General features: G+C 35.0%; 1 protein-coding gene across 3 annotated transcripts in view; it reads right to left on the reverse strand.

Annotated features, from left to right (window-relative positions):
• Positions 1-27,897, reverse strand: part of RALGAPA1 (Ral GTPase activating protein catalytic subunit alpha 1) — a gene marked incomplete at its 3' end in the record, with an annotated part of 235,275 nt that overhangs the window by 98,185 nt on the left and 109,193 nt on the right. For 2 of the 3 annotated variants that reach the window (XM_079701197.1, XM_079701196.1), the window contains 11 exons: positions 27,641-27,808; positions 24,393-24,517; positions 22,938-23,154; positions 21,696-21,872; positions 19,583-19,735; positions 17,078-17,271; positions 16,759-16,857; positions 15,870-16,025; positions 14,360-14,488; positions 10,071-10,196; positions 7,253-7,311 (listed from right to left, as the gene is read on the reverse strand). In XM_079701197.1, coding sequence (XP_079557323.1) covers positions 7,253-7,311; positions 10,071-10,196; positions 14,360-14,488; positions 15,870-16,025; positions 16,759-16,857; positions 17,078-17,271; positions 19,583-19,735; positions 21,696-21,872; positions 22,938-23,154; positions 24,393-24,517; positions 27,641-27,808 — 1,603 coding nt within the window. Of the gene's footprint in view, positions 1-7,252; positions 7,312-10,070; positions 10,197-14,359; positions 14,489-15,869; positions 16,026-16,758; positions 16,858-17,077; positions 17,272-19,582; positions 19,736-21,695; positions 21,873-22,937; positions 23,155-24,392; positions 24,518-26,272; positions 27,809-27,897 lie in introns of all 3 variants that reach the window. The other variant, XM_079701195.1, reaches the window with a different exon arrangement.

The following is a 27,897-nucleotide window of genomic DNA, read 5'->3' on the forward strand; positions in this document are numbered from 1 at the left end:
ATTACAAATAGCTCAGTTTCGTTCCTTTTTATGGCTGAGTAATATTCCATTGTATATATGTGCCACATCTTCTTTATCCATTCATCCGATGATGGACACTTAGGTTGTTTCCAGCTCCGGGCTATTGTGAATAGAGCTGCAATGAACATTTTGGTACATGTCTCTTTTTGAATTATGGTTTTCTCAGGGTATATGCCTAGTAGTGGGATTGCTGGGTCATATGGTAGTTCTATTTGTAGTTTTTTAAGGAACCTCCATACTGTTCTCCATAGTGGCTGTACCAATTCACATTCCCACCAGCAGTGCAAGAGTGTTCCCTTTTCTCCACACCCTCTCCAGCATTTATTGTTTCTAGATTTCTTGATGATGGCCATTCTGACTGGTGTGAGATTATATCTCATTGTAGTTTTGATTTGCATTTCTCTAATGATTAATGATGTTGAGCATTCTTTCATGTGTTTGTTGGCAGTCTGTATATCTTCTTTGGAGAAATGCCTATTTAAGTCTTCTGCCCATTTTTGGATTGGGTTGTTTGTTTTTTTGCTATTGAGCTGCATGAGCTGTTTATAAATTTTGGAGATTAATCCTTTGTCAGTTGCTTCATTTGCAAATATTTTCTCCCATTCTGAGGGTTGTCTTTTGGTCTTGTTTATGGTTTCCTTTGCTGTGCAAAAGCTTTGAAGTTTCATTAGGTCCCATTTGTTTATCTTTGTTTTTAATTCCATTTCTCTAGGAGGTGGGTCCAAAAGGATCTTGCTGTGATTTATGTCATAGAGTGTTTTACCTATGTTTTCCTCTAAGAGTTTGATAGTTTCTGGCCTTACATTTAGGTCTTTAATCCATTTTGAGCTTATTTTTGTGTATGGTGTTAGGGAATGATCTAATCTCATACTTTTACATGTCCCTGTCCAGTTTTCCCAGCACCACTTATTGAAGAGGCTGTCCTTTCTCCACTGTACATTCCTGCCTCCTTTATCAAAGATAAGTTGGCCATATGTGCGTGGGTTTATCTCTGGGCTTTCTATCCTGATCCACTGATCTATCTTTCTGTTTTTATGCCAGTACCACACTGTCTTAATTACTGTAGCTTTGTAGTATAGTCTGAAGTCAGGGAGCCTGATTCCTCCAGCTCCGTTTTTCGTTCTCAAGATTGCTTTGGCTATTCGGGGTCTTTTGTTTTTCCAAACAAATTTTGAAATTTTTTGTTCTAGTTCTGTGAAAAATGCCAGTGGTAGTTTGATAGGGATTGCATTGAATCTGTAGATTGCTTTGGGTAGTAGAGTCATTTTCACAATATTGATTCTTCCAATCCAGGAGCATGGTATATCTCTCCATCTATTTGTATCCTCTTTAATTTCTTTCATCAGTGTCTTATAATTTTCTGCATAAAGGTCTTTTGTCTCCTTAGGTAGGTTTATTCCTAGATATTTTATTCTTTTTGTTGCAATGGTAAATGGGAGTGTTTTCTTGATTTCATTTTCAGATTTTTCATCATTAGTGTACAGGAATGCCAGAGATTTCTGTGCATTAATTTTGTATCCTGCTACTTTACCAAATTCATTGATTAGCTCTAGTAGTTTTTCGGTAGCATCTTTAGGATTCTCTATGTATAGTATCATGTCATCTGCAAACAGTGACAGCTTTACTTCTTCTTTTCCAATTTGGATTCCTTTTATTTCCTTTTCTTCTCTGATTGCTGTGGCTAAAACTTCCAAAACTAGGTTGAATAAGAGTGGTGAGAGTGGGCAGCCTTGTCTTGTTCCTGATCTTAGTGGAAATGGTTTCAGTTTTTCACCATTGAGGACAATGTTGGCTGTGGGTTTGTCATATATGGCCTTTATTATGTTGAGGAAAGTTCCCTCTATGCCTACTTTCTGCATGGTTTTTATCATAAATGGGTGTTGAATTTTGTCGAAAGCTTTCTCTGCATCTATTGAGATGATCATATGGTTTTTCTCCTTCAACTTGTTAATATGGTGTATCACATTGATTGATTTGCGTATATTGAAGAATCCTTGCATTCCTGGAATAAACCCCACTTGATCATGGTGTATGATCCTTTTAATGTGCTGTTGGATTCTGTTTGCTAGTATTTTGTTGAGGATTTTTGCATCTATGTTCATCAGTGATATTGGCCTGTAGTTTTCTTTCTTTGTTACATCCTTGCCTGGTTTTGGTATCAAGGTGATGGTGGCCTCATAGAATGAGTTTGGGAGTGTTCCTTCCTCTGATATTGTTTGGAAGAGTTTGAGAAGGATGGGTGTTAGCTCTTCTCTAAATGTTTGATAGAATTCGCCTGTGAAGCCATCTGGTCCTGGGCTTTTGTTTGATGGAAGATTTTTAATCACAGTTTCAATTTCAGTGCTTGTGATTGGTCTATTCATATTTTCTATTTCTTCCTGAGTCAGTCTTGGTAGGTTGTGCATTTCTAAGAATTTGTCCATTTCTTCCAGGTTGTCCATTTTATTGGCATAGAGTTTCTTGTAGTAATCTCTCATGATCTTTTGTATTTCTGCAGTGTCAGTTGTTACTTCTCCTTTTTCATTTCTAATTCTATTGATTTGAGTCTTCTCCCTTCTTTTCTTGATGAGTCTGGCTAATGGTTTGTCAATTTTGTTTATCTTCTCAAAGAACCAGCTTTTAGTTTGGTTGATCTTTGCTATTGTTTCCTTCATTTCTTTTTCATTTATTTCTGATCTGATCTTTATGATTTCTTTCCTTCTGCTAACTTTGGGGGTTTTTTGTTCTTCTTTCTCTAATTGCTTTAGGTGCAGGGTCAGGTTGTTTACTCGAAATGTTTCCTGTTTCTTAAGGTGGGATTGTATTGCTATAAACTTCCCCCTTAGAACTGCTTTTGCTGCGTCCCATAGGTTTTGGGTCGTCGTGTCTCCATTGTCATTTGTTTCTAGGTATTTTTTAATTTCCTCTTTGATTTCTTCAGTGATCACTTCGTTATTGAGTAGTGTATTGTTTAGCCTCCATGTGTTTGTATTTTTTACAAATCTTTTCCTGTAATTGATGTCTAGTCTCATAGCATTGTGGTCGGAAAAGATACTTGATACAATTTCAATTTTCTTAAATTTACCAAGGCTTGATTTGTGACCCAAGATATGATCTATCCTGGAGAATGTTCCATGAGCACTTGAGAAAAATGTGTATTCGGTTGTTTTTGGATGGAATGTCCTATAAATATCAACTAAGTCCATCTTGTTTAATGTATCATTTAAAGCTTGTGTTTCCTTATTTATTTTCATTTTGGATGATCTGTCCATTGGTGAAAGTGGGGTGTTAAAGTCCCCTACTATGATTGTGTTACTGTCGATTTCCCCTTTTATGGCTGTTAGTATTTGCCTTATGTATTGAGGTGCTCCTATGTTGGGTGCATAAATATTTACAATTGTTATATCTTCTTCTTGGATCGATCCCTTTATCGTTATGTAGTGTCCTTCTTTGTCTCTTCTAATAGTCTTTATTTTAAAGTCTATTTTGTCTGATATAAGAATTGCTACTCCAGCTTTCTTTTGATTTCCATTTGCATGGAATATCTTTTTCCATCCCCTTACTTTCAATCTGTATGTGTCTCTAGGTCTGAAGTGGGTCTCTTGTAGACAGCATATATATGGGTCTTGTTTTTGTATCCATTCAGCCAATCTGTGTCTTTTGGTGGGAGCATTTAGTCCATTTACATTTAAGGTAATTATTGATATGTATGTTTCTATTCCCATTTCCTTAATTGCTTTGGGTTCGTTATTGTAGGTATATTCCTTCTGTTGTGTTTCTTGCCTAGAGAAGTTCCTTTAGCATTTGTTGTAAAGCTGGTTTGGTGGTGCTGAACTCTCTCAGCTTTTGCTTGTCTGTAAACGTTTTAATTTCTCCATCAAATCTGAATGAGATCCTTGCTGGGTAGAGTCATCTTGGTTGCAGGTTTCTCTCCTTCATCACTTTAATTATGTCCTGCCACTCCCTTCTGGCTTGTAGAGTTTCTGCTGAGAGATCAGCTGTTAACCTGATGGGGATTCCCTTGTGTGTTATTTGTTGTTTTTCCCTTGCTGCTTTTAATATGATTTCTTTGTGTTTAATTTTTGACAGTTTGATTAATATGTGTCTTGGCGTATTTCTCCTTGGATTTATTCTGTATGGGACTCTCTGTGCCTCCTGGACTTGATTAACTATTTCCTTTCCCATATTAGGGAAGTTTTCAACTATAATCTCTTCAAATATTTTCTCAGTCCCTTTCTTTTTCTCTTCTTCTTCTGGAATCCCTATAATTCGAATGTTGGTGCGTTTAATGTTGTCCCAGAGGTCTCTGAGACTGTCCTCTATTCTTTTCATTCTTTTTTCTTTATTTTGCTCTGCATCAGTTATTTCCACTATTTTATCTTCCACCTCACTTATCCGTTCTTCTGCCTCAGTTATTCTGCTATTGATCCCATCTAGAGTAGATATTATTTTCATATCTTTTACATTTAACATAGCTAGCTACAAATTCTTTTAAAACAAATTGGGACCACAAATAAAATTTATACACTTTATAAAGGAATTCCAACATAAACAGAACTTGGAGAATTTTTGTTGTTTCCTCATGTCTTGTGAAACTTCAGTTCCCTACTTCAACTGAGTTTCAGCTTGAAGAAAGTAATCTGATGATCAGAATCAGTAAAAATTCTATTAGTGTGTTCAAGTATAAGCTTCTGATGAAGCATATAATGTTTCTAAGTATTAAAAGAAAGTCACTTCCTTCTAGTTTCCTGATGTATCTTGCATGTCCTGATACTGATATTCTTAAATTAAATTCAGTAGAATGCTAAATTTCAGAACAATTCAATGCAGAAATATTTTTCTTCCTGAACATAATGCATCAGAAGTTGAAGTCCCTTCTTTCAGTCTATCAGTGTTAATGCTACTAATTTACTATCAAAACTATAGAAAGTCTTCTATGTGAGGTCTACAGCTTCCTTTCTTCCCTACTGTTGTCCACCCATCAATCTTATGTAACATTTATAGATCTAAATAACCAAGTGACAGGTTTAGCAGTGGAAGGAGCTGTAATCCTAAAATAACAATAAACTCTGAAGTGAAGCAAAGTTCTCCATAGATGCAGCTAACTAAAGACACAGTAAAAGGCACAGACTGGGAGTACAAATGCTTAAGTTTCTGTTTTTTGGTTTTTGCTTTTTAAAGGTTAAGATCAGTTTTTGTGTGTGCTTGTGTGTGCATGTGTGTGTACAGTTTCCTACATTCTTCAAGATGTCAAAATAATCTAGATTATTCCCAGTATGGCTCAACTTTCTGCTACTAGTCAGATTCTGGGGTATAAGCTTCTAAGGCCTTACATTCCTGAAAAGTATAGGCAAGCAAGTTTAGAAAATGTTTAATGTTCGACTTCTGGGATTTTCCTATACTGTCAACGAGCTATCATGTTAATGATTACCAAGTGTACATCTGGTCAATTATGTTTTAGGCTCTAATATTCTTTCACCTGAGAGGCAATGAAGTTTTTTTAAAAAAAAAAAAAAAAAAAAAGCCAGGGCTTCCCTGGTGGCGCAGTGGTTGAGAGTCCACTTGCCAATGCAGGGGATGCGGGTTCGTGCCCCGGTCCGGGAGGATCCCACATGTCGCGGAGCGGATGGGCCCGTGGGCCATGGCCACTGAGCCTGTGCTCCGCAATGGGAGAGGGCACAACAGTGAGAGGCCCGAGTACCACAAAAGAAAAAAAAAAAAAAAAGGCAGAAGATCTAGAATCAGAAGCTCTAGGTTCAATTCTGGTTCTGCCACTTATTACTTATGCATCTAATAAGGCTCTGAAGACAAACTGCCAGGGTTTTAATCATGGCTCTACATTTTCTGGGTGATAGGGCATATTAGTGAAATTCTGAGAGTTGTTGTAAAGATTAAGTGAGGTAATAAAGTGTTTAGAACAGTGGCTGGCATGTAGAAAAGGTTTATAAATGTTAGCTTTCTAAGCCATCAGTTTCTTGCTAGCAAAATTGGAAGAATAATGATGATTCCAATAATTTCCTAGAATTGTGATGAGGATTAAATGAAACAATATTATAGGAATATCCTTGTAAACTTAAAAGGTTGTCATTATTAACATAGAAAATGCTAGGGAAAGAATATCGAAAATCATCAAATTTGGGGCTAAAGCTAAAAGAAATGAAAATGTGGGATAATGGAAAAGACAATGTCATTTTCTGGAGTAGCTGAGCAGTATTAAAATAGAATTAATGTTGAAAAAGAGTTCACTCAAAAAGACTTTTTAGTTACCTTGGCTATTAAGTAAGAAAAATACACAACTGAATTAAAAAGCTGGAGCTATGTCTCATTTAAGAAAATTGCTCATTTCATATTACTTTTAGTTGCTGGAAAAAGAAGAGGTTTAACTTAGAATTAGAATCCAAACAGTCAAAGTCATGATCTGTACCTTTATGAAACTTGAGTCAAAAAATGTGTAGATTATTGAAAAAGACACAGCTTTGTGGAGGTTCAAGAAATATAAAATAATGATATTTGGGGGAAAAGAAGGAGCATGGTATGCTATTGGCAACGTGCTTTTTTTTTTTTAATTGAAGTATAGTTGATTTACAATGTGTTAGTTTCAGGTGTACAGCAAAGTGATTCAGTTATATATATATATTCTTTTTCAGATTCTTTTCCATTATAGGTTAGGCAACATGCTGATTTAAATCAATCTTTTTGAGAAAGGTTTAGTAACACAGACACAATGCCACAGTTTTCACATCTTAATGAGACATTTAAAAACAAAAACATTCTAAAATCTTATTATTTACATTCTATTTTTTTAAAATATCCTGGTCAAATATTTATAAATATTAATATATACTATTTTCTTAGATATATTACTTTCTACAATAAAAATATTTTAATTCAATTTAACAAACATTCATTGGGTAACTAGTACCATATTTCAAGGTGCTACATAAGAGACGGTGACAAATAAAATCTGAAGGGAAAGCAAAATCTACTTAAATAAAATTAAAAGAAATCATTGTGGACACAGAAGGTGAGGATACTGAAGAAGGTGACTAGGATTTTATTTTTTTACTGAAGGGAAGGTTCATACTTAAATAATGAAAAAAAGTATTTAATCATCCAAATAATTTAAATTTGTGATTCAGAATAGCTTTTGTGTATCTGAAACAATCTGGACTGCTAAATAATTCCATTAACTTCTAAAATAAAACTACAAACACAGAATAGCTATGTCAAGTCTTAAGGATATCTGACTTACCGTGCAGGACCAGAGGGCTCATCTCTTGCTGAGCTTAATACAGTTTTGATTATAAGTTCCTAAAATGAAGGAGAAATATTAGCAATGACTAAGATTTTTCATTCATTTATTTAACAAATATTTATTAAACAGCCACCACGGACCCAAGCACTGTGTCAGGTGCTAGGGATACAATAGCAAAATAAAACAGACATTTTTCGTTCTCATGTACATACTTTTAGTATATTCCAATGTTATTCAGAAAATTAGCTAAATAGGGCTTCCCTGGTGGCGCAGTGGTTGAGAGTCCGCCTGCCGATGCAGGGGACATGGGTTCGTGCCCTGGTCTGGGAAGATCCCACATGCCACGGAGCGGCTGGGCCCGTGAGCCATGGCCGCTGAGCCTGCACGTCCGGAGCCTGTGCTCCACAACGCGAGAGGCCACAACAGTGAGAGGACCGCGTACCGCAAAAAAAAAAAAAATTAGCTAAATAAATAAAACAATGGTATGGTCTGAATGTTTGTGCCCTCCCCTCAAATTCGTACACTGCAATCCTAACCCCTGAAGATGATGGTATTAGGAGGTACTTAGGCCATGAGAGTGGGGCCTTTATGAATGGGATTAATGCTCTTATAAATAAGAGAGACTCCCACAGCGTTCCCTAAGCACCTTCTACTCTGTGACGACATAGCAAGAAGGCACCGGCTATGAACCAGGAAGAGGGCCTTCACCAGAATGTGATTATGCTAGAGCCTTGATTTTGGACTTAGCCTCCAGAACTGTGAGAAATAAATTTCTGTCACTTATAAGCTACCCAGTCTGCAGTATTTTGTTATAGCAGACAAATGATTTTTGAAATTTATCACCAAATGTATATGTTCAAAAACTTTTTTCCTGATTAGAAGAGTGATAAAATGCTCATTATAAAGATAATTAAAGCAGATTTAATAGCTCAAAGGTATGAACAAAACTTTTCACGACTTTGAGAACTATCATTTAAAAGAAAGCTTCCTTTTCTTATGTGTGAGTTTTGGGATAAGTGCTAGTTAATAGTTAATATGGTTTTTAAAAATCATTCAATTATTCACTCATTAAGGATTTATCAGCTATATAGATTGTAAGCTCCTTAGAGGAGTAACCTTCTACTTATCTTTGTGAATTGAGCACCTAACCCAATGGCTAGCAATTAATAGGTACTTGGAAGCTAGCTATTGTTTAAGCCCAAGAGCTTTCTATGTAATGGTGTTATTTTGCTTTTTAAAAAAAATCACTTCAGCCATTACTGCCTATACAATGGCCAGCAAAGGACAAGGCCACTCTGATCATACAAATCACATATAGTACACTAGGCTAAGCCCAAATAAACTCAAAACGGCCTAAGCAGACTGAAACTCTTACCTATCTTTGACCTTCAGGATCTTCTGAAAATAGAAGAAACCAAAGCCATTACATCCCTGAAGACCAAAGGTCAATTTGTATAGTTTTAATTAAATATCATTATAAATTTGCATCGGCCCCTACAATTTTATGTTTAAGTGAAGTTCACTTGTTTAACAAATGTTTTCGGAGTATATTCTACATGCCAAGCAACGTGTTAAGCTCTGAGGATATAGCAGTAACTAAGACCTTGTGGTACTTATTTGTCTAAAGTATAAATCAGACAGTGAAAAATAATTACAAGTGTGATTAAATGTTGCACAGAGAAATACAGGTGGTTTGGAAAGTATATGCAAAAGTACTGACAAAAATTTGATTTAAAACATTTCTTTCAGAAAAAGCACAAGTTTAAAAAAAAAATCATCAGCATGACTTCTGAGGAGATAGAATGCCCCTCTCTCGTCCCTTCTTTATTCTCTTTTCCCTTCTAATTCTAGGGACAATTCAGGTCAAACAGAGACCATCTGGCAATTACTATAACAAGCACAACTTCTTAGGACTGTTAAACCTGTGGGAATTTATAATACATGGGCATTCAGTTAGAGACAGGTCTTGACTTAGTGACGGAATTATTCACTACCAGTCACATTGCTGGGTCCAGAGCACTAAGTGCCTTTATCCTAACTAGGAGACCTGATCACACCACTCCTCTCTACCTTGGTCTAAGAATTACTGAGTCCAGAGGACTAAGGATGCTGATCATGTCACACCTTCCCCTTCAAACAGAGGCTGACCTCTACAGAGGCACAAAACAACTTTTCACCAATTTTTTTTACTTGCAATTTTTTAAAAGCTTGTAAACAACAATTAGGGTATGTCTACTCCTAATTAAACACTACCTTTTTTTTTTTTTTTTTTTTTTTTTAAAGATTTACTATCTGGGTAAGCAATTGTATAGACAGTTCAATTTTGCACCATCTCTTACTCAAGCCTGTTAATGCTTCAGGTACATGGGATCTCCACCCCAATTCCAGTTTCCTATAGCAGAATAGAATATTCCATTACATTGTTTGATTCATCACCTTGGAAAACTGGGAGAAGGAGACAGTCAAATATGAGGTCGAGTGCCATCTCAATCTTAGAAGCCTTACATTAGCAGCATAGTATATGGCTCATGGGATTTCAATAAATGTTCAGTAAGTGAATGAATGAATCCTAAGATAATGACATGTGAGTGGGTTCAATAATGAGAAAATGTTTCCAAAGTAATAGTTATAAAAAAAAAAAAGGTTATGCTCCTAATGGACATTCCAGCCTTTGTGTCTGAGGGGTACAGCTGGCTAAAGTTCTTTAACGATTGTGTGGATTTCAAGAGGAAAATTAAGAACACAAATTTTACTGAATATACTGTTATGATTATAAAGTCATTTAAATGCTAAAAATTAGCACCTAATTTCTTACCTTAACATCTGTAAATTGAGACACAGCAATATCAGGAATGTTGGGATGGAGAGCAGGCAGTTCACAATATAAGTTGGGAAAGCAAACCAAAGATCCAAGAAGAACTTGTGCTTCCACTCTTGGTGCCTATGTATCAGATTTTAAAGACCTTTAATTATCAGAAAAATTACTTTATTACCTAACCAGATTATACAGGGAAGTCAGAGTACAAGACAAAATTCAAAAAGGAAAGGGGAACACAAAAAGATTAGGTTTTCATCTATACTTTCCACATAAACTACTGTTATTCTCAATAAATGCAATGAACAAATAGTAGAGCTTTCTTTAAGAGCAGCTAATAAGCAGAAATGTGGGTACAGCTACTGAGTATGTAGACAGGAATACAGTTTTAGCTAACAGCATAAAATTACCCTGATTTTGAGGAAAAATATAAATACTTTCATTCTAAAGGCAACTCACACATCGTAACATATTGTTCTAATGAGCAGAAGACTCATGGTCTCTAGATTATATCCGTTACTATCTAAGGATGAATAAAGTAACTAAGGATGAAAATGGGCAATATATCTTCAAGACACAGGCATTAGTCTAGGTGTGTTTTATGATATTATGCACAAAATAAAAACACTACCTATACTACTTACTAAAAACAAAATTAGAAATTATGCTTGGACTGCAGATGAAGGTAACTTTTCACCTTTTTTCCTTAGCTGTATTAAGCCATTTCTGAAGTATCAGCACTGAACATTTCTTTTTTCTTCTGCCTTCTTGCATGCCCACCTAACATCAACATCCACCTACTGATAAATTGCTTTGTTTACTAAAATACCTACAAATTGATTTATATGTTTAATAACACTTAACAAAAATGCTAAAACCAATCTATTAGAAATAGAAAACTTTTTCTATTTACATAAAACAAGAACCTATCTCCAAAGGATTTCCTTGTTAATAAATGTTATAACAGAGGTGATATTATGATTTTCAACAAAACAACTCATTTCCATATTAAAAAATAATCTAGATTTACAGATACAAGGCCAGCAGCATAATGGGGCGGGGTAAACTCACACCCACCATCCCGATTTAAAATCAATTTTACTATAAAAATGAAACTGGAAAAAAAACCCCAATATTTAATGATAGAGATTAGCTAAGGGTTTTTCTTTAAAGTTGGATAAAAAAACTGGGAATATTCATTCAGGTATGTGGGGCATAATGAGAAGCAGAACTGGAATAGAACTGTAACTAAGAAAGGCAAAACCTAATCAAATTACTTTGAAATCTGCCTGGGGGCGGGGGGATTAACAAAAGGAAGATGATGTGTGTGGGATCTAAAATGAAACTCCAAAGAGCAAGATTTAGACTGTGTATCTCCAACACTGTCCAAAGGAAAAGACTGCCTATAACCTTACAGTGGAGATGTGTCAGGTTTAATTCTTATAATGATTTGGCTTCCTATGCAGCCTTTCTCAATAGGTGTTCCTCATAAGAGCCACAGAAAACAGAAAACAACTGTTTTTGAAATTTTCTCAAGGATGTTACATAAGTAGTATCCTTCTAGATAGGAGGAAGGTTTAGTCACATAAAATGGATGCCTGAGCTTCCCTGGTGGTGCAGTGGTTGAGAATCTGCCTGCCAATGCAGGGGACACGGGTTCGAGCCCTGGTCTGGGAAGATCCCACATGTTGTGGAGCAGCTGGGCCCGTGAGCCACAGCTACTGAGCCTGCACGTCTGGAGCTTGTGCTCCGCAACAAGAGAGGCTGCAACAGTGAGAGGCCCGCACACCGCGATGAAGAGTGGCCCCCGCTCGCCACAACTAGAGAAAGCCCTCACACAGAAATGAAGACCCATCACGGCCAAAAATAAATAAATAAATAAATTTAAAATGGATGCCTAAGGACATCAGGGCTGTAGGAAATGTGCCAACTACTCATCTGGAATAATCAGCCAACTGAATAGTTATAGTTTTCATAGTAAATGCATAAAAAATGGCATTGGTTTATGCATCAGGCTCCTGAGTTCTATCAGCTTTTGCCAGTGTCCAAGAGATTGATAATCTGTGTACTCTGTTAATACTACAATAGCCTTGTAACTTGTTTACCATCTTTAGTTTGTCTTCCATTTAATCTATTCCCAGTTTAATACACTTACTTAACATTAGCAAAGCACAGATTTAATCATCTCTCTCCCTACTTTAAAAAATTCAACTGTTTATCTAATATAAAATATAGCATTATAATCTGATCCCTGGCATTAATAGACCCTCCAAGATATAGTCTAAAGCAGTGCTTCTCAATCTTTACGGTCCATACCAATTATTTGGGATACAGTTAAAATGTATATCCTGTTTCAGTAGGTCTGGGATGAGGTCTGAGATTCTGCATGCCAAATGTTTCCGGTGTGCAGACCACATTTTGGGTAGCTGGGATCTAAAGTACCTTTCTGCACTTTGTGTCCACTACTCTCTAGTTAGACTAACTAGCTTGTAAACAAAATGAATTATTTGTCATTCCTAGAACACAGCTTACTCATGCCTGTTTCCTTATGCCTGCAATACCTTCCCCCTTCTGCATTTTCACTCATAAAAATACTACTAATCTTTCACGGACCTACTCAAATATCTTTTCCATGGAACCTCCTGATATCCCTTAAAAAAAAAAAGATCTCTCCTCTTGTCTTAATTACCAAATAATTTTATTTTGTTTAACAAACACTTAAATTGCACATTCAATGTGTCATATAATGTTCCAACCATGTTACAAATATTAACTCAAATCCCCATAAAATAACCAGATGAGGAAGGTTACCTCCATTTTATAGATGAAGAAACTTAGACACAGAGAAATCAAGTAACTTGCACAAGGTCTCACCACTAATTAAGTGGCAGAGCTGGGATTTGAACCCATGCTTTTAACCACTATGCTAAGCTCCTCCTACTGGTACCTCTTTGTTGTCCTACATTCTATAGTTGTTAATATATTTTTCTATCTTCCCAGAAGCAGACTATATGCTCCCCGAGTACAACATGTATCTCATTTATTCTATATCCTTCTATATTCTACCCAAAGGAACACTTTGTACACAAGGGGAAACAAAAGTTTAATAACCACAAAAGGGCTTAGCACCATGTTGAACACATATTAAGTGCTGAATATATATTTACAGATTCAATTAATAAATACCTATAACCATGATGCTGTGCCAGGCCCTGAAGATACCAAGATAAGTAAGACATGATCACTGTTCTCCAGGGACTAGGGAAACAGGGTTAATAACTAGCTATAAATATGGGTTGTTCTCTTATTTGCACATTTCCTCTAGGTGACTGTATCCAGTTTCATGGCTTTCAATAGCATCTGTAAGCTAATGTCTCCCAGCTTTACATTTTTGGTCCAGACATCTCCTTTGAGGTCCTGACTTGTACATACAGTGGCCCTTCTGACATCTCATGGGTGTCTAGCAGGCAGCTTCCTATGCCCCAAATAGAACTCCTTTTCATTCACTGTTGGTCTTTTGCAGCTTATAAATGAAATAACATATGTTAAACTGCTTTGCAAGTTATAAAGCACTAGTCAAGTATGACTGACTTTTCTTTCCCAAATACTTTTAGTTTTTCCCAGTAGACGTTCAGTTATTTCTCATTTATACTTTGTTCCAGAGTGATCTTTCTAAAATACAAATGTGATCATGTCACTCTGCTTAAAGTCTTTCAACGGCTACTCATTCTTTCCTTAGGGTGAAATCTAACCTCTTGAGCACTTTAAACAGTTACTGCCTTCCTCCTTAGTTCACTTCTGCCACTTATATCTGAACATGCTCCAGTTATACTAAGTTACCTAGCATTGTCTCACAGCTCCAAACTGTATGAAAAATCCTCACATGCTGTTTTAGAGTTTACTCCTAGAGCATATTTCTGGGTTACCTCACCTATATTTCTTTCTTCTCTTTTGCTATAGCTCATTGCCCATTTTCAAAATTTTCTTCCCTCCCTGTTTGTTTCTTTAGATTTCCTCAATTTTAAGTTGTTTTGCTTATCAGATTTAACCCATTTTTGTAGCTCCTGGGTCAATTTATCAAATAATTTTAGTACTTTCTTACACTTCAGAATTGTTTACTTTTTTTTTTTGAAGTGAGAGAGACAATCAATTCTAATTAAATTACATATCTTCCTGAACATCAGTTTGTTATATTTTATCAACAATGGCTCTTCCTTTGTTGCTCTGTTAGCTGAATCTTGGTTAACCACAGTTTGTTATATTATGAAGGACAGGAAATAAAAACTTACATTGAGAAAAGCTGAAGAAGCCACTCTACCAGCTGCTACAATAAAATCCATAATAAGCATTGTGGCACCAGGCAAACCAAGTGAAAAAAATTGAGGTGAGCAGTGCTTGATGATTGTATTGACAATATCCTTAGGAATAAAGAAAAGAGGAGAAGAAAAATATCACAAATGTAATCTTGGGTATCAGCTAATCAATATCCTTAAAAATAGACAATGTATGAAATAATAAAAAAGGTAATAACTATAACTGGTTGGCTAACTGGAAAGACTAATTTTAATTCTTCCAAATAACCCATGCTTAGTACTATATTTTGTCACAGGAAAGTAAACTGAAAACACTTTTTTTTTTTAACTGACATCAATACAGCATTTTTTTTTTCACCCTAGAGAGCCAGTTAGAAGGGTCTCTACTTCAGAGGGTTAAAAATATAAGGCCCATGTGTTGTAAAACTTAATTGCAGAGTAGTTCCTTCTGCCACCGATTTGCTTCCATGTGATAACTCTGATGTCTGAAGTTGCATGACCTGTTATGTGGCAACTGGAGAAATTATCTTTTTTTAGAAAAATTGAAGTCCTTTGATGATAGACATCTAGCCTCAGAAATCCAGATGTAGGCATTTTTAGGGAATATTCTCAACTTGGTTATTCATTTATTTTGCCTTTGGAATTTACCATGAGGATGCAGTATAGCAGGTTGTATTACTCAAGCCAATTTAAATGAAAGCCCTTTATCCAGTAATTAAGAATATCATTTTATTTGAGACGTTTATAAGGTAGAACACAATAATTATTTCAAATTAACACAAGAAGTTTTTTCACTTTTCAGAAAGATACATTATCATCTTTTAATATTAATTTAATGCTCCTGAATTGAACTGCAAGTGAAATTTAACCACATTATGGTTACAAACATTTACATTACTTTGACCGGCAACTTCCTATACTTTTCAGTTTTATGGCCAAGATCAAGACTCATGAAGTAATGTTCTAGAGACATATTTATGACTATCTAATGTAATGACTATATTGATGCAAATCAATATACTTGTCACTATGGTAATACAATTTATAAAAATAAGAAAATGTGATGTGCTGACTCTTAGAGTAGAAAAAAACCTGACTGCTGCATGACTAGCTGAGCAAATACTTAAGTCCCAAGTGCCAGTTATCAAGTAACAATTACAAAATACCTAAGAATAAGTACATTAGGACATTAAAGGAAGATGTTGTCAGCGTAAACAAAGGATGTTTTAATCTCTTCAAAAAGTGAACAGTTCGTATAACGTTAGAAGAAAGATGCACTTAATAATCAAGTCAATCTCCCAACTACAATAGCTTGTTTTGAAACTATGTTTCAGAGTAAATGAGGTTATAAATGGAATAAATCTGTAAATAAATTACAATATAAGGGAATGTTTTTAATTCTACACCCTGAAAGTCAAGAGTTAAACAGAAAAAAGAATCAAAGATAAACTTATAAAGCGACTTGTTAGAAAGTACATATATTTACCTGGTCAATATGAAGTAATCCACAGTGCATTATATTGTAGAAGTGTGTTAGGAAATCTCTATTTGGAGAAACATCTTGTCTTCTTTTCATTGTATTACAAATAAGTTTATAGGCGTGTAATTTACCTTGCTTATATTTATCAGTTAACATGGTTGCCTACAATTAAAAGATGTTGTTTTTAATACTCAAAACCAAATACTGTTTGTTAAATACTGAAACAATTGAATATAGCAAGCAATATATTTGTTTTCATTTATTTCTATGTTGGCCCATTTTCTTTAATGAACTAAATATCAGGATTCCTGAAATTATTTTTATCATTAAAATGATACAATGTAGGTGTGAATAACTATACACTGTTTCACTTAGGAAAATGCACCAAACATATCAAATAATACTTAAAAGAATTAGTTCTTTAGAAGTACATAGCATATTCTGTAACACAAAACTGAGGTTTACGTTTCATTTAAATACAATAAAAACATAATTTACTATATTCATTTTTGTTTTAGTAATAAAAATGATGCAACCTAAATGATAATTTTGCTAGGCCCACTCTCCTCTCTATATAACCCCTAATGGCTAGTTAAAAATTAAGTGTTCTACAGGGAACTATATTCAATATCCTGTGATAAACCATAACAGAAAAGAACATGAAAAAGTATGTATATATATAACTGAATCGCTTTGCTTGCTGTAGAGTAGAAATTAACACAACATTGTAAATCAACTATACTTCAATTTTAACAAAAGCAAAAAAACACAAAAACACAACTAAGTGCTCTAGAAGACTACACAATAGTCTTCTCTCTCTCTACTGATTGAGACTGACCACATACTTATTTACTAAATGAAACTTTTAAATTAATATTTTATATATTAAGCTTACCTTGAAAAGCCAAGGTGTAAGAATTCTCAGTGGAGGAATTAAAACCGGTGGAGAAGGGGAGGTCAGGTTATCAGTTGAAATGCCAAGGTTATCTCTAATCTGTAATTTTCAAATAAAATGCAACAAACCTATGAAAAGTGTTCTTTCCCAGTTTGTTTTACCTTAAACTTGAGATCTAGGTCCTACCACTAACTATATATTTAAACACGGTTAAGGCATCAGTTCGTAGTAGGGGGGTGGATGTTATCTAAGGCTTTTTCTGTACTTCTTAATACTTTATTTTTCTTTCCTTCTCCCTTTTTATCTTTTTCTTTTTTACCTTAGCTAGATTCTGCCAAAGTTCACAGAGGTAATCAAACACTTGAGCATGTATTTCAGGATCCATAATAGCGTTGACATCTCCCAAAATACCTAGCATTCTTCGCCACATTACAGTAGCAACATCAGCATGCCATCCTGTGAGAGTGCCCCCTGCCATCACACTACAGCATTCAGATGGAAATTCACTGATTTCTATAGAAAAAAATAATTCACTGGTGTCAGTAATTTTTCTACAGAATTGATCACAAAAACACATAGAAGTCAAATTAATAATCTTAAATATCTACAAAAGTGAATAAAAGAAATGTTAAGATTCATCAGTGTTATTTTTTCCTGGTAAGGTCAAAACCTCGGTAGTTCATAATTCCTTATTTTGACAATAGTTACTTATGCAATAGCGCATCTATCTAGATTTACCTAAGGAGAAAATGATGCAGATACCAGATGGAGAAATTTACGTTTGACATAAAGATCATATTTATAAGTACATACTCTCTATTTAACCTAATAGCTACTTCAAGTTCCATCATCAAATTAACAGAAAAATCTCAGGCTGAAGGCAGATCCTGTAGGAAGTCTTCCTAAGCTTATTTCTTTGTTAATTAAACCTTCCGAAGAAATATGTTTCTGTATTTCACAATTAAGTCAGGCCTAGCATTAAAAGGGATATGACAATGGCATGAAAAAAATAATTTAAATATAATCTAAAATTTCCATAATTACATTTATTTTATTAATATTGGCATGATTATATATAAGACATATAGGTAACCTAGGGTCTTAGTCTCATTTCTGTCACTAATTATGTGATATTGTACAAATTATTTAATAACCTCCCTGAAGCTACAGCTCCTCATCTGTAAAATAGATGGTTTAGGTAGGTATCATTATAGATCTCCTCCAGCTTAAAAAAAAAAAAAAGCCATCATTCTATGCAATGTATGTAACGGAAAAGGCAAAATCATTAGAAAGTCAGTAAAGACTTTTTCCTGCTTGATAATGTGTCAGTGTACTGATAATTTACAAAGTCATACACAGAATATGTACATCCTTTACTCTTAATGTTTAACTTTTTTCTCTGCATGTAAAGTGTACAATAACTGAGTATATTATTAAAAAGTTACTGGACAGTCTTTCACAATAATAAAAACAGGTTTCTGGTGTAAATTCACTAAAATAAAATTTTAAAAAAACACTACAGGGTTAACCATCACTGTTACCATCTCCCTATTCTACAGAACCTTCATAATATAGTGATAACGCAACTGATTGGTAACTATGAAGGATATTATTGGAACAACTGAGGATAACTGACTATAGACTAAAATTGCAATGATGTATCAATGTTAAATATCCTGAACGTGGCCCTTATATTATGGTTATGCAGGAAATGTACACTTATTCTTAGGACATACTTGCTGAAGTGTTTAGGTGTAAAGGGTCTGATACTTGCAATTCACTCTTAAATGGCTCAGAAAAAAAAAAAAGGGTGGGTACGGTGGGGTTGTTGTAATGCGTGTGTGTGTGTGTGTGTGTGTGTGTGTGTGTGTGTGTGTGTGTGTGTGTGTATAGGTAGAGAGAAAGATCAAGTGGTAAAATATTAACAACTGGTGAATTTATCTGAAGGATTTATGGGTATTCATTTTACTAGTCTTGCAACTTTTCCATGAGTTTGAAATTTTTTCCAAATGTTGGGGGAAAAGCTGAAAATAAAAACCAAAAAACCAAAAAACTGCAGGCCAAGAGGGGGAAAGAAAAGGTCAGAAATAATCTACAAACCAGAAAATTAGGGCTGTGTAATTGCAAGGTAATTGCATATTAAGAGAATGAGTACCTTAAAAGGGGGGGGGCGGGGGGGCAGAAGTCACATGGTTTTAAATTTCTTCCTTTGGCCAGAGAGTAAATGTGCTGCATTACCAATGAAAACTAGTATTTTATATTATTCATTATAAATATCTTATCAACTGTGTCCTTGACCAAATTTTCTGGCATATTTGCAAAATGACTTTTTATCCTGATGCTTGTTACATGATGTAGGACTTAACAAAAATAACTTTTTATTAACTTGCAGTTTCTAAGGTTTCCTAGTCACTTTTAAACATTTACTTAAATATAAAAATACTTCATTTGGACTGCCTACTTTGTTCAGCAGGTTCTTCAGATAAAATATTAAGAATAATGATGCCAAATTATGTATTTCCTGCTTTAGGAAATGGTAACGTAAATGATAACATACAAAAATAATGTAACCACTAATACCAGGACTATAATCAACTATAATAAAATATCAAATAACAAAAATCAGAATGCAAATATCCTTCTTTAAGGGCAAGAAAAAAAGTTATACTAATTAATTTCCCAAAGACAGAAAAGTCTAAAAGGCTTATAATAATATTTACATAACATATATAAAATAATCAAATTTAAGATGCCTTATTTAAGATCTCCTGACACTAATGCCCTGAAAGGAAAGAATGGCAAAGATCTAATTTCCAAATATTGCCTAGGTCATCTGGCGTCTGTAGAACAGAGTGGTGGAGCTTCTCATCGAGCTGTAGATCCTTCTGTTCCATGTGATCTATATTCAGTGTGGAAGGAGAAGGTGTCTGTGACCTGGATCCCAGAGCTGAATGGACTGGAGAGGCACTTTCTGAACCTGTAAATATAATTTCATAAATTTACCACGAAGAATTTATTCAATACCCTCTACCTAAGATGTAATGTTTAAAAGCCCAATAAAACACAAATTGAAAACGTCAAAAGATAAATCAGGTTATAAACTGGCCAAAGAGGTCAATAAAATCATAATACTGTACAAGATTTCATATCTAGCAGTCTCATTCCATGTCTACTATGGGACTAGTGTGGAATGAGAACTGGACATACCAATTAATAGGGGCCATCAGTGAGAGCAAGAATGCCTACTTCCATTCCTGGTCCAGCTACGGAAACTCTGGTACCCACTGCTACTTTATTTCACTCACTTCAGGCTTGAGGCAATTCAGGAGAAGAGAAACTTGCCCATTGCTATATGCCACTAACATTGCTAGCCTTGACATCTTTCATTTAAAAGCATATTTTTGAGAGACAGCTATGGTTTTGTATATATTAGCATTTAATTCCTTTTTTATTGCTGAGTACTATTTCAATGAATACTGGATGGATGAATACATTACAATTTGATTATTCATTCACTGGTTAATGGATATTTGGACTATTTTCAATTTAGCTACTGTGAATAATGCTTTTATGAACTTTCACATACAAATGTCTGAAATAAATACCTAGGAATGGTCATATGGTAAATGTATGTTTAATTTTAAAAGATATTGCCGTATTTTTGCAGAGTGGCCCTACCATTTTGCATTCCCATTATAATAATGTAATGTATGATATTTCCAGTTGCTCCACACTCTCTTCAACACTGGTATTGTGTTTTTAACTTGAGCTGATTTATTATGTGTATAGTGGTACCTCATGGATTATTTATATTCCCTAATTACTAGTAATGTTGAGTATCTTTTCATCCAAATTTTCATCTAAATTTATGTTTAAGGACAACTACAGTAAAAGATGTTTATTGTAAAATAAGAATTCTTCTTTGAGTAGTAACTTAAATTCCGTAACGATCAGACTGTGGATCCAACCAAACTGGCTCCTATCTTCCACTCAGCCCTCATTCTGCAATGCGCAGGCTAAAGTTCTTACTTATCCTCTGGTAGAAAAGATGTGGAAAAGAAGAATGTGAAAACATAGGATGGGTTCCTGCCTGTTGAGTATTTCACTGGCCAAATTTCATCAGTTTGATTTGGCTGAAGAAATGTGCCTAATTCAGACATGCAGACATCACTGCTCCAGTCTTTCAAGTTCCAGCCAACCACAGGATGCAAAAACCACCCTATTGATATTTTATCCATCATCCATCAAAGGGGCGTCAAACTGCAGTAGGAACCAGAGTGAACCTGGATAATACAGTGGAACTCTTGAAGTATGGGCCACAGGCTGCTCAGGCTCCCTCTGGTCACTATATTGCTCTTGGAATAATGTGACCCTGCCTTTCATGACTCAATTTCTTGGGCCCCACTTGTCATATTATTTATTGTCAGGTTTGACCACACACAAAAAGTTGCTGAAAAGCATAATTTACTATATTAATTTACTATATAAATACAGAATATTAGTATACTGACAAACAGACCTTATTTTAGGCAGTGTGCTTTATGTTTTCAATAATAAATAGTTTACCAAAGAAATCTACAAAAATCTAGGCTAACTCTGAAAATCAATGAAAAAGGTAAAGTGCAGTACCTCAACTTTTTGGTTATTTATTTAAAAATTGCTGCAGGAAATGCTCTGGTGCAAACATACACAAAAATTTTGCATACAGTATTAGGAGTTCATAGAGTTCCCTGAAGCTTATCCATGTGGACTCCAGGTCAAAAAACTCTTATGTTAAAGTTTTTTTCCCTCCATTGTTACATAAAGATGAGTGAAAAAAATAATACTTAAATAGTAATAAATAATAGATAAAATCTATCAAATACAAGTCTGAAAAGGTTCTTTAGTGGCTTAAAAAAAAATGCATTTAAGGAATACACTCCCTTGAGTAACTTTACCAGTAACCGTTGCAACTTCAGTACAAAAAGCTTGTTGATTAAGACTGCTTGTTTCCGAATCGATGTGAAGTGTGGTTAGACTAGCCACTTCTTGCTCTTCAGCACTCTGATAATGGCCAGAACCTGAATCCACATCAGCAGAGGATGCATTCCCAGTATCAGCTCCAAAGCCAAAATCTATAGGAAGAAGAAATGCTAGTGTACAGAAGTTCCAATTACAAAACAAAAATATTTACAAAAGAGACACAGCTACTTCATCAAAATAATTAAATATGAACATTCCCCCCAAATTTATTCTATTTACATACCACTCAGACAAGGGTAAATAATGTTAACACTTTGAAGTTTATAATTAGAAACAAATTTTTAAAGATCCTCATAGCCTATTATTAACAAAAATAATGATAAAAGGACAGAGACATACAATATATCATCACTATTCTTATCCCTGTTTTCTGATAGCTGGAAATATACTTAACTGCTTTTCAAGTTTTATAATCTCTAGAAGAGAGATATATATAATAAAAATGCCACATACGTGGTAAGAGTCATTTTTCTCTCAAATCATATTTCCAGTCCAAGATCAGAGTAGTATATAATCCATGAGGGCAAGAAACATAATTCTCCAATGCATCTCCCAGCTCTTCACAAAGTTGGTTCCCAAGATTTTGACTTTCTTCTTTTAAATTTTGGTACCCTTCACTGACTGCCAAGTGTAATACAGAATTACAGCAGAAAAGCTATGTGGTAGTACTATAGCACCAAATGATATCACTGATGTCATTTTAACATGAAGCAGTTATTCAAGTAAGGTTCTGGGTACCATAGCATTGAACGTAACTACTGAACATGCTGAAGCATTGACCATAACTAGATAGTGGTCCCCAAATACGACTGCATGAAACAGTCCAACTCATAACCATGACTGTCCTTTATTCTAACACCAAGTCCATCTTTTTTCCTGTCTATTTGTCTGGTCTTAAAATATCATTTGTTCTATGAAAGAACAGTGTTTTTTGTTTTTTAAATGCCTTTAGTTGGCAAAATAAAGAGGTCTCAACTTGAAGTGATTCCCTAAAAATTCTTTTGGAGTTTCACTGAAAATGAAATCAAAATATGTATATGGGAACCCCTAAGTAATGTTAGAGAGGAATATGATGGTTACGTAAACTGTCAGTCAGTCTCGAACAGAAAACAAATCAACAAAAAACCGTACTGCTCAAACAGAAAAAAGATACTTGCTGTCAAATTTTCGGCCATCATATTGGAAAGCGCTGAAAGAATCCGAATGACTATCTGAGCTGATAAGATCACTGCTCCCTGCACTGGCAGGAGAAGTCCATTCTGAGGGCACACCTGGGTCATCAATAGGGCGCATTTGGTTCTGCTTGTTTAGAATATCAGGGAGGTCTTTGGGAATTTCGAGGCTACCTGGACTACTTCCTCTTCTTGTCATAGTCTAAAAATTCAAGAAACATTTTACCATTAAAACATTTTTTTTGAATTCTCATTAAGCATGTGAAATCTTTAATTTCCAAGACAATCGTCACAATAAATGTTGAAATTTAGGGTATGAAGTAGGAGGTGGGGAAACACTAACTGAAGACTCCGTGTAACTGTATGGAGCTGGGTCCTGAACAACTGTTGGTCTGGCTAAAGCAAAGACCCAAATACCATTTGGTGCTGGGCCTGAGACCCTGAAGCCTCAGAAAGATCCATGGAGTGAATATTAAAATGAGATAGTAGAAAGAGCAAAGTACTCAAATGGAAAAAAAAGAGCCAAATGGAAGAGGGAATTCCCTGGCGGTCCAGTGGTTAGGATCCTGCATTTCCACTGCAGGGGGCATGGGTTTGACCCCTGGTAGGGGAACTAAGGGATCCCAAGCTGTGCAGTGCAGCACAAAAAAAAAAAAAAAAAAAAAAAAAGAGAAAGGAGAAAAAGAAACAAAGGGAAGAGATGATGGAGGGAGGGAAGAATGACAGCAAGGATGTCATTCTATGATGATTACATATAATGATTCTATAACTTTTTTCCCACTCAAGGAAAAAAACTTTAAAAAAAAAAGGAAAATGTAATGGAGCTACAGACTTTCACTAAAGAGACAAGTTGAAATCTAAATGGAATATTGTCCTTTAAAAAAAGCAATTCCACATATATTTATCTTTCCTCAACAATTAAGCATCATTAGGAATAAAACTGCTTCTATTTTCATTTTGCCTTAATTCTAATACTCAAGATAAAGATAACTTTAAAATCTATTCCAAAGTTATCTGTAATGATTAAGTAACCGATGTTAGCATGCTATCAAAATGGTGTGAGTTGGGCCAGAAGACCTCCATTGTTATCTTTCCTGCTGAGGGCTGGCAACAGGCATCAGAGTACTCTAAGAGCAAAGATGAAAAACAGAGAAAGAACTAAGAAGGTAGTGGCTTATACCACAGGAGCTGAGCAAACAGGTATCCCAAATTTTCACCCTGGTCAAAACTAAAAGCCTGCTTGTTTTAGGTCTTTGAATAAAAAATACTATAAAAATATAATTTAAAATCTTAATTCAAAAGAGGGTTAAATTTGGGGTGAGGGCTGATTTGAATAAAATTTTCCACATGTATATCATATACATATATATGTACATATGTATATATCTTTTAGTTTCTCTACCCTCCTCTCTAAAATCAAATAAATAAAATAACACTTACTGAGGCATTACCACTTCGAAGTCGTTCTGCTATAAACTCATCCATCAGATCAGGAACATTAGCATTGCTGCTGCCAATATCACTATTAAGAGGGGGCAGTTTTGTGCTCATGTCCTCTTTATTGACTAAAAATAAATAAATAACTATATATAGTGAAGAAAGACTTAACTACATTTCCTAAATTTAAAACAAAAACAGCCAAAAAATTACCTATGCCATATCAATTATTTGCCAAACATGCATCTACGAATAATTTCTCTCCTTTTAGATTGAATTTTAAGAATTAGTAAATTGATATTTACTTTATTTAACTAAGCAGATGTTAGTCAATCTTCAGTATAACCTTAAACAGCAAGAAAGCTTATAGATAAGCACTAGTTGAAGTTAGGTTAATATTGCCTATAAAGAAACTGGTATATTTTTCTTTCTTCCTGCCTCTGCTTCTATTTGGAGCCTTAATAATTTATAATTCCATTTTCCCTAAAGAATATTTGCAAGAAATATATCCCTTGAATTTAAGTTTAGATATTAATAAATTAAAATTCTATGATTTTGACATAATGTTGTTTCTATTCACTACAGATCTAATTTTTTGCTTTAAGAAAAAAGAGATTTATTTTCACAAAGATTTTTCTGTTTAAAAAAAAAACCCACAATAGTTATTTTGATTCTTTTATGACTACATTATGATTAACATTAACAAGAAAGTTTTAAACTTGGGAAACGAACTTACAGAAAATGATATTTACTTATTTCACTATTATGCTGTAAAAAAGGTGATTTCTCTGCAACCAAAGGATATCGACACTGTTTATATTCGTAATGAACTACAAAGCATTTCAGGTTAAGAAAATATACTGGTCAGGAAATCACTCTGAAATACCATTATCTTTATACTACTTGGCCAGGCTTTTTTAAGCTGTCAAATACTGCCCTCAAGTGGCATTAATGGCTCAGTGCAAGATGCAGCGTTCTGTTAATCATGCTAACAAAACCATGTTAAACAAATAAAATCAAAACCTACCTTACTGCTGAAAGTTAATTTTCTATAACTGTGAAGTTATTTTAAATTTGAATCAACATAAGAGAAAACAGTTACCATAATCTTGCTTTCTGTAATCTGTCCATAGAGGTTCCATATTTAAATCATGATTGGCTATCATGAAACCTTTATGCACATCTAAAATCTCAGAAAAAAGAAAGTAATGATAAGTGTTTTAAGGATATAACTTGCATTCTATACAAATGAATGCAAAACTAAAAAGCCTACAGCTTGTTTGCAAATGGTGTAAATGAAAAGTAACTGAGTCCACTTTGAGGTTTAAGAAATAATTTCCTCTTCAATGACAGTTAACTAAAAATGTTGGTGTTGGTTGTAGGACCTTGATTTCCATTATGTTATATCATGTCACAGTAATCTACCAAGAAAAAGATAAAATCAAGTAAATCAGCAGTAAAAATAAATGAACCCAATTATATAGAGCTGGGGCCCTTCTAAATGTAAACTATTGGGGGGGGCAGGGGAGAAAGTATTCCAACTCCTCGGTAAACTTAATTTCAAGGTTCATGTAGTACACACTCAGAAAAATATCTGATTTAGGTAGCCTTTGGAAGGTCATTAAATTTTCCTGTATGTCCCTCTTTCCTATCTTGTTCAGCAGCAAAGAGGTTTAACTAAATGCTTTATAAGGGAAATTAGTAATTTAAATAAACATTTTATGCTGGGAAAAATACAGCTGGGGAAAGGCGCATGCATAACCAAACAGAGAAAGCAGTGACCATCCCAAAGCTTTTTGATTGCTTATAGCTTGCTTCACTTGCATTAAGCCAAACTGGTGCTGTCTTTCTCCTTTTGCGCTCTGCACACTGTTAGTGCTCACCTGCAGCTTTCCTTCCAAAATAGCCCATTACATGACTGTACAGATCCCTCAGTGGAGCCTCTGGTGGCATTCTGTTCTGCCTCTGTGGGGAAACATTTGCCTTCGGCTTCGAAAGAGCATGTACAACAGTTTTATAAACGCCACCCAGGGAGCCCTGCTGTAGTCCTGCCTCATGACTTGACGACTTAATAGTACTACGACTACCTCCTAACTGATTACTAGCAATTCCTTCTTTTTGTAATATGGCGGTGGGGATCTCTGTAGATTCCTTAACTGTCTTACTACTTACTGATGCCGTGTCTAGAGGCCTGTACACACCGGGTTTCACTAGCTCGGTGACACTGTTTGAGCTGGCGTGGGGGCTGCTGATGCTGCTATTGCTGCTGCTACTAAAGCCACTGAGCTTCCGCAGCTTCATCTTCCACGGAGCCTCTTTGTTTTCCAGAGGGTTATAAAACTGAACTGACTCAGTAGATGGTCTAAAAGTAACGTGAACACTATTTCGTTTTTTAGAAGCAATTTTCATGATTTTGGCTCTATGAGTTACTGTTTCAGACAAGCTCCTTTTAGTTGGAGAAAGCTTGCTAGTGCTTGTAACATGAGGCATTCTGTGGTTAACAGGTGCTTTTAGAGTAGTTTTCTTGGCATGCAAAACATGTGGGACAATGATTTTTTCATTAATTTGCATACCCTTAACCTTTTCAGCTAGTGTTATATCTATACAGGCATCTAGTTCTGTGGCTGTTTGTCTATACAGATGTTTCCTCTTTTCTTTATCACAAGGGCTACCTGAACCAGGTTCCGATGACTGTTTATCACTGTTTAGTTGTTTACATTTTTCAGAAGTTTTTGTTCTCATAAAGCTGTCTAACTGGTTGGGTGCACTGTTACTCATGAAGACAGCTGAGTTTGATTCTTTTTGAAACTGTATGTTTTCAGGAGTCCCAACAAAGGAGGTGGTATTTTCTGATTTACTTTCCTGGTCTATGTGTTCTAATTTATCTAAGGATGATCTTTCATCCCTATTTACTGCAATAATCACTTCCTGTGAAGCTACATCTTTACCTAACTCGTTTTTACTATGACTTTCCTGGTTTTCCTTAAAATATTCTTTCAGGGAGGAAAGAAGATCATCATCTCCTTCAAGGTCAATGTACTGGATTTGTTCAAAAGCTGAATCTGCAAGTTCTACTGGATCTATTAAGTGACAAAGATGGTCATATATGCTATCACCAACTTCCAGAGAAGACTCTCTACTATGAGTATCAGTGATGTGGCTTTCAGTGGATCTAGTTATTGAAGAAGCCTCTGTGGAACTCTGCAAGCTTGGTGCATGATGGGATGAACTGTCAATTACAGGAACTGCACCTTTGGCTCGTTCAACAGTGAATGGTTCCAAGATGTCAGAAGTGCTGCTACTTCGAGGCAATGGCTGCTCCTCACTCAAAGGACCAAAAACTTCATTTCCAGTGTCTTCGCTTTGTGAAAAATGTCTGACTCTAGTTGAACGAGGAAGTATTTGAGCATCATCAATATCTGTAAAAAAGAAAAATTACAGAGTAGGAACTATACGAATATGAAAAATAAGTATTAATTTCAACCATACCCTAAGCATATGCTTAAAA

The sequence above is a fragment of the Hyperoodon ampullatus genome, assembly GCF_949752795.1.
Source record: "Hyperoodon ampullatus genome assembly, chromosome: 3".
NCBI classification, from domain to species: Eukaryota; Metazoa; Chordata; class Mammalia; order Artiodactyla; family Ziphiidae; genus Hyperoodon; species Hyperoodon ampullatus.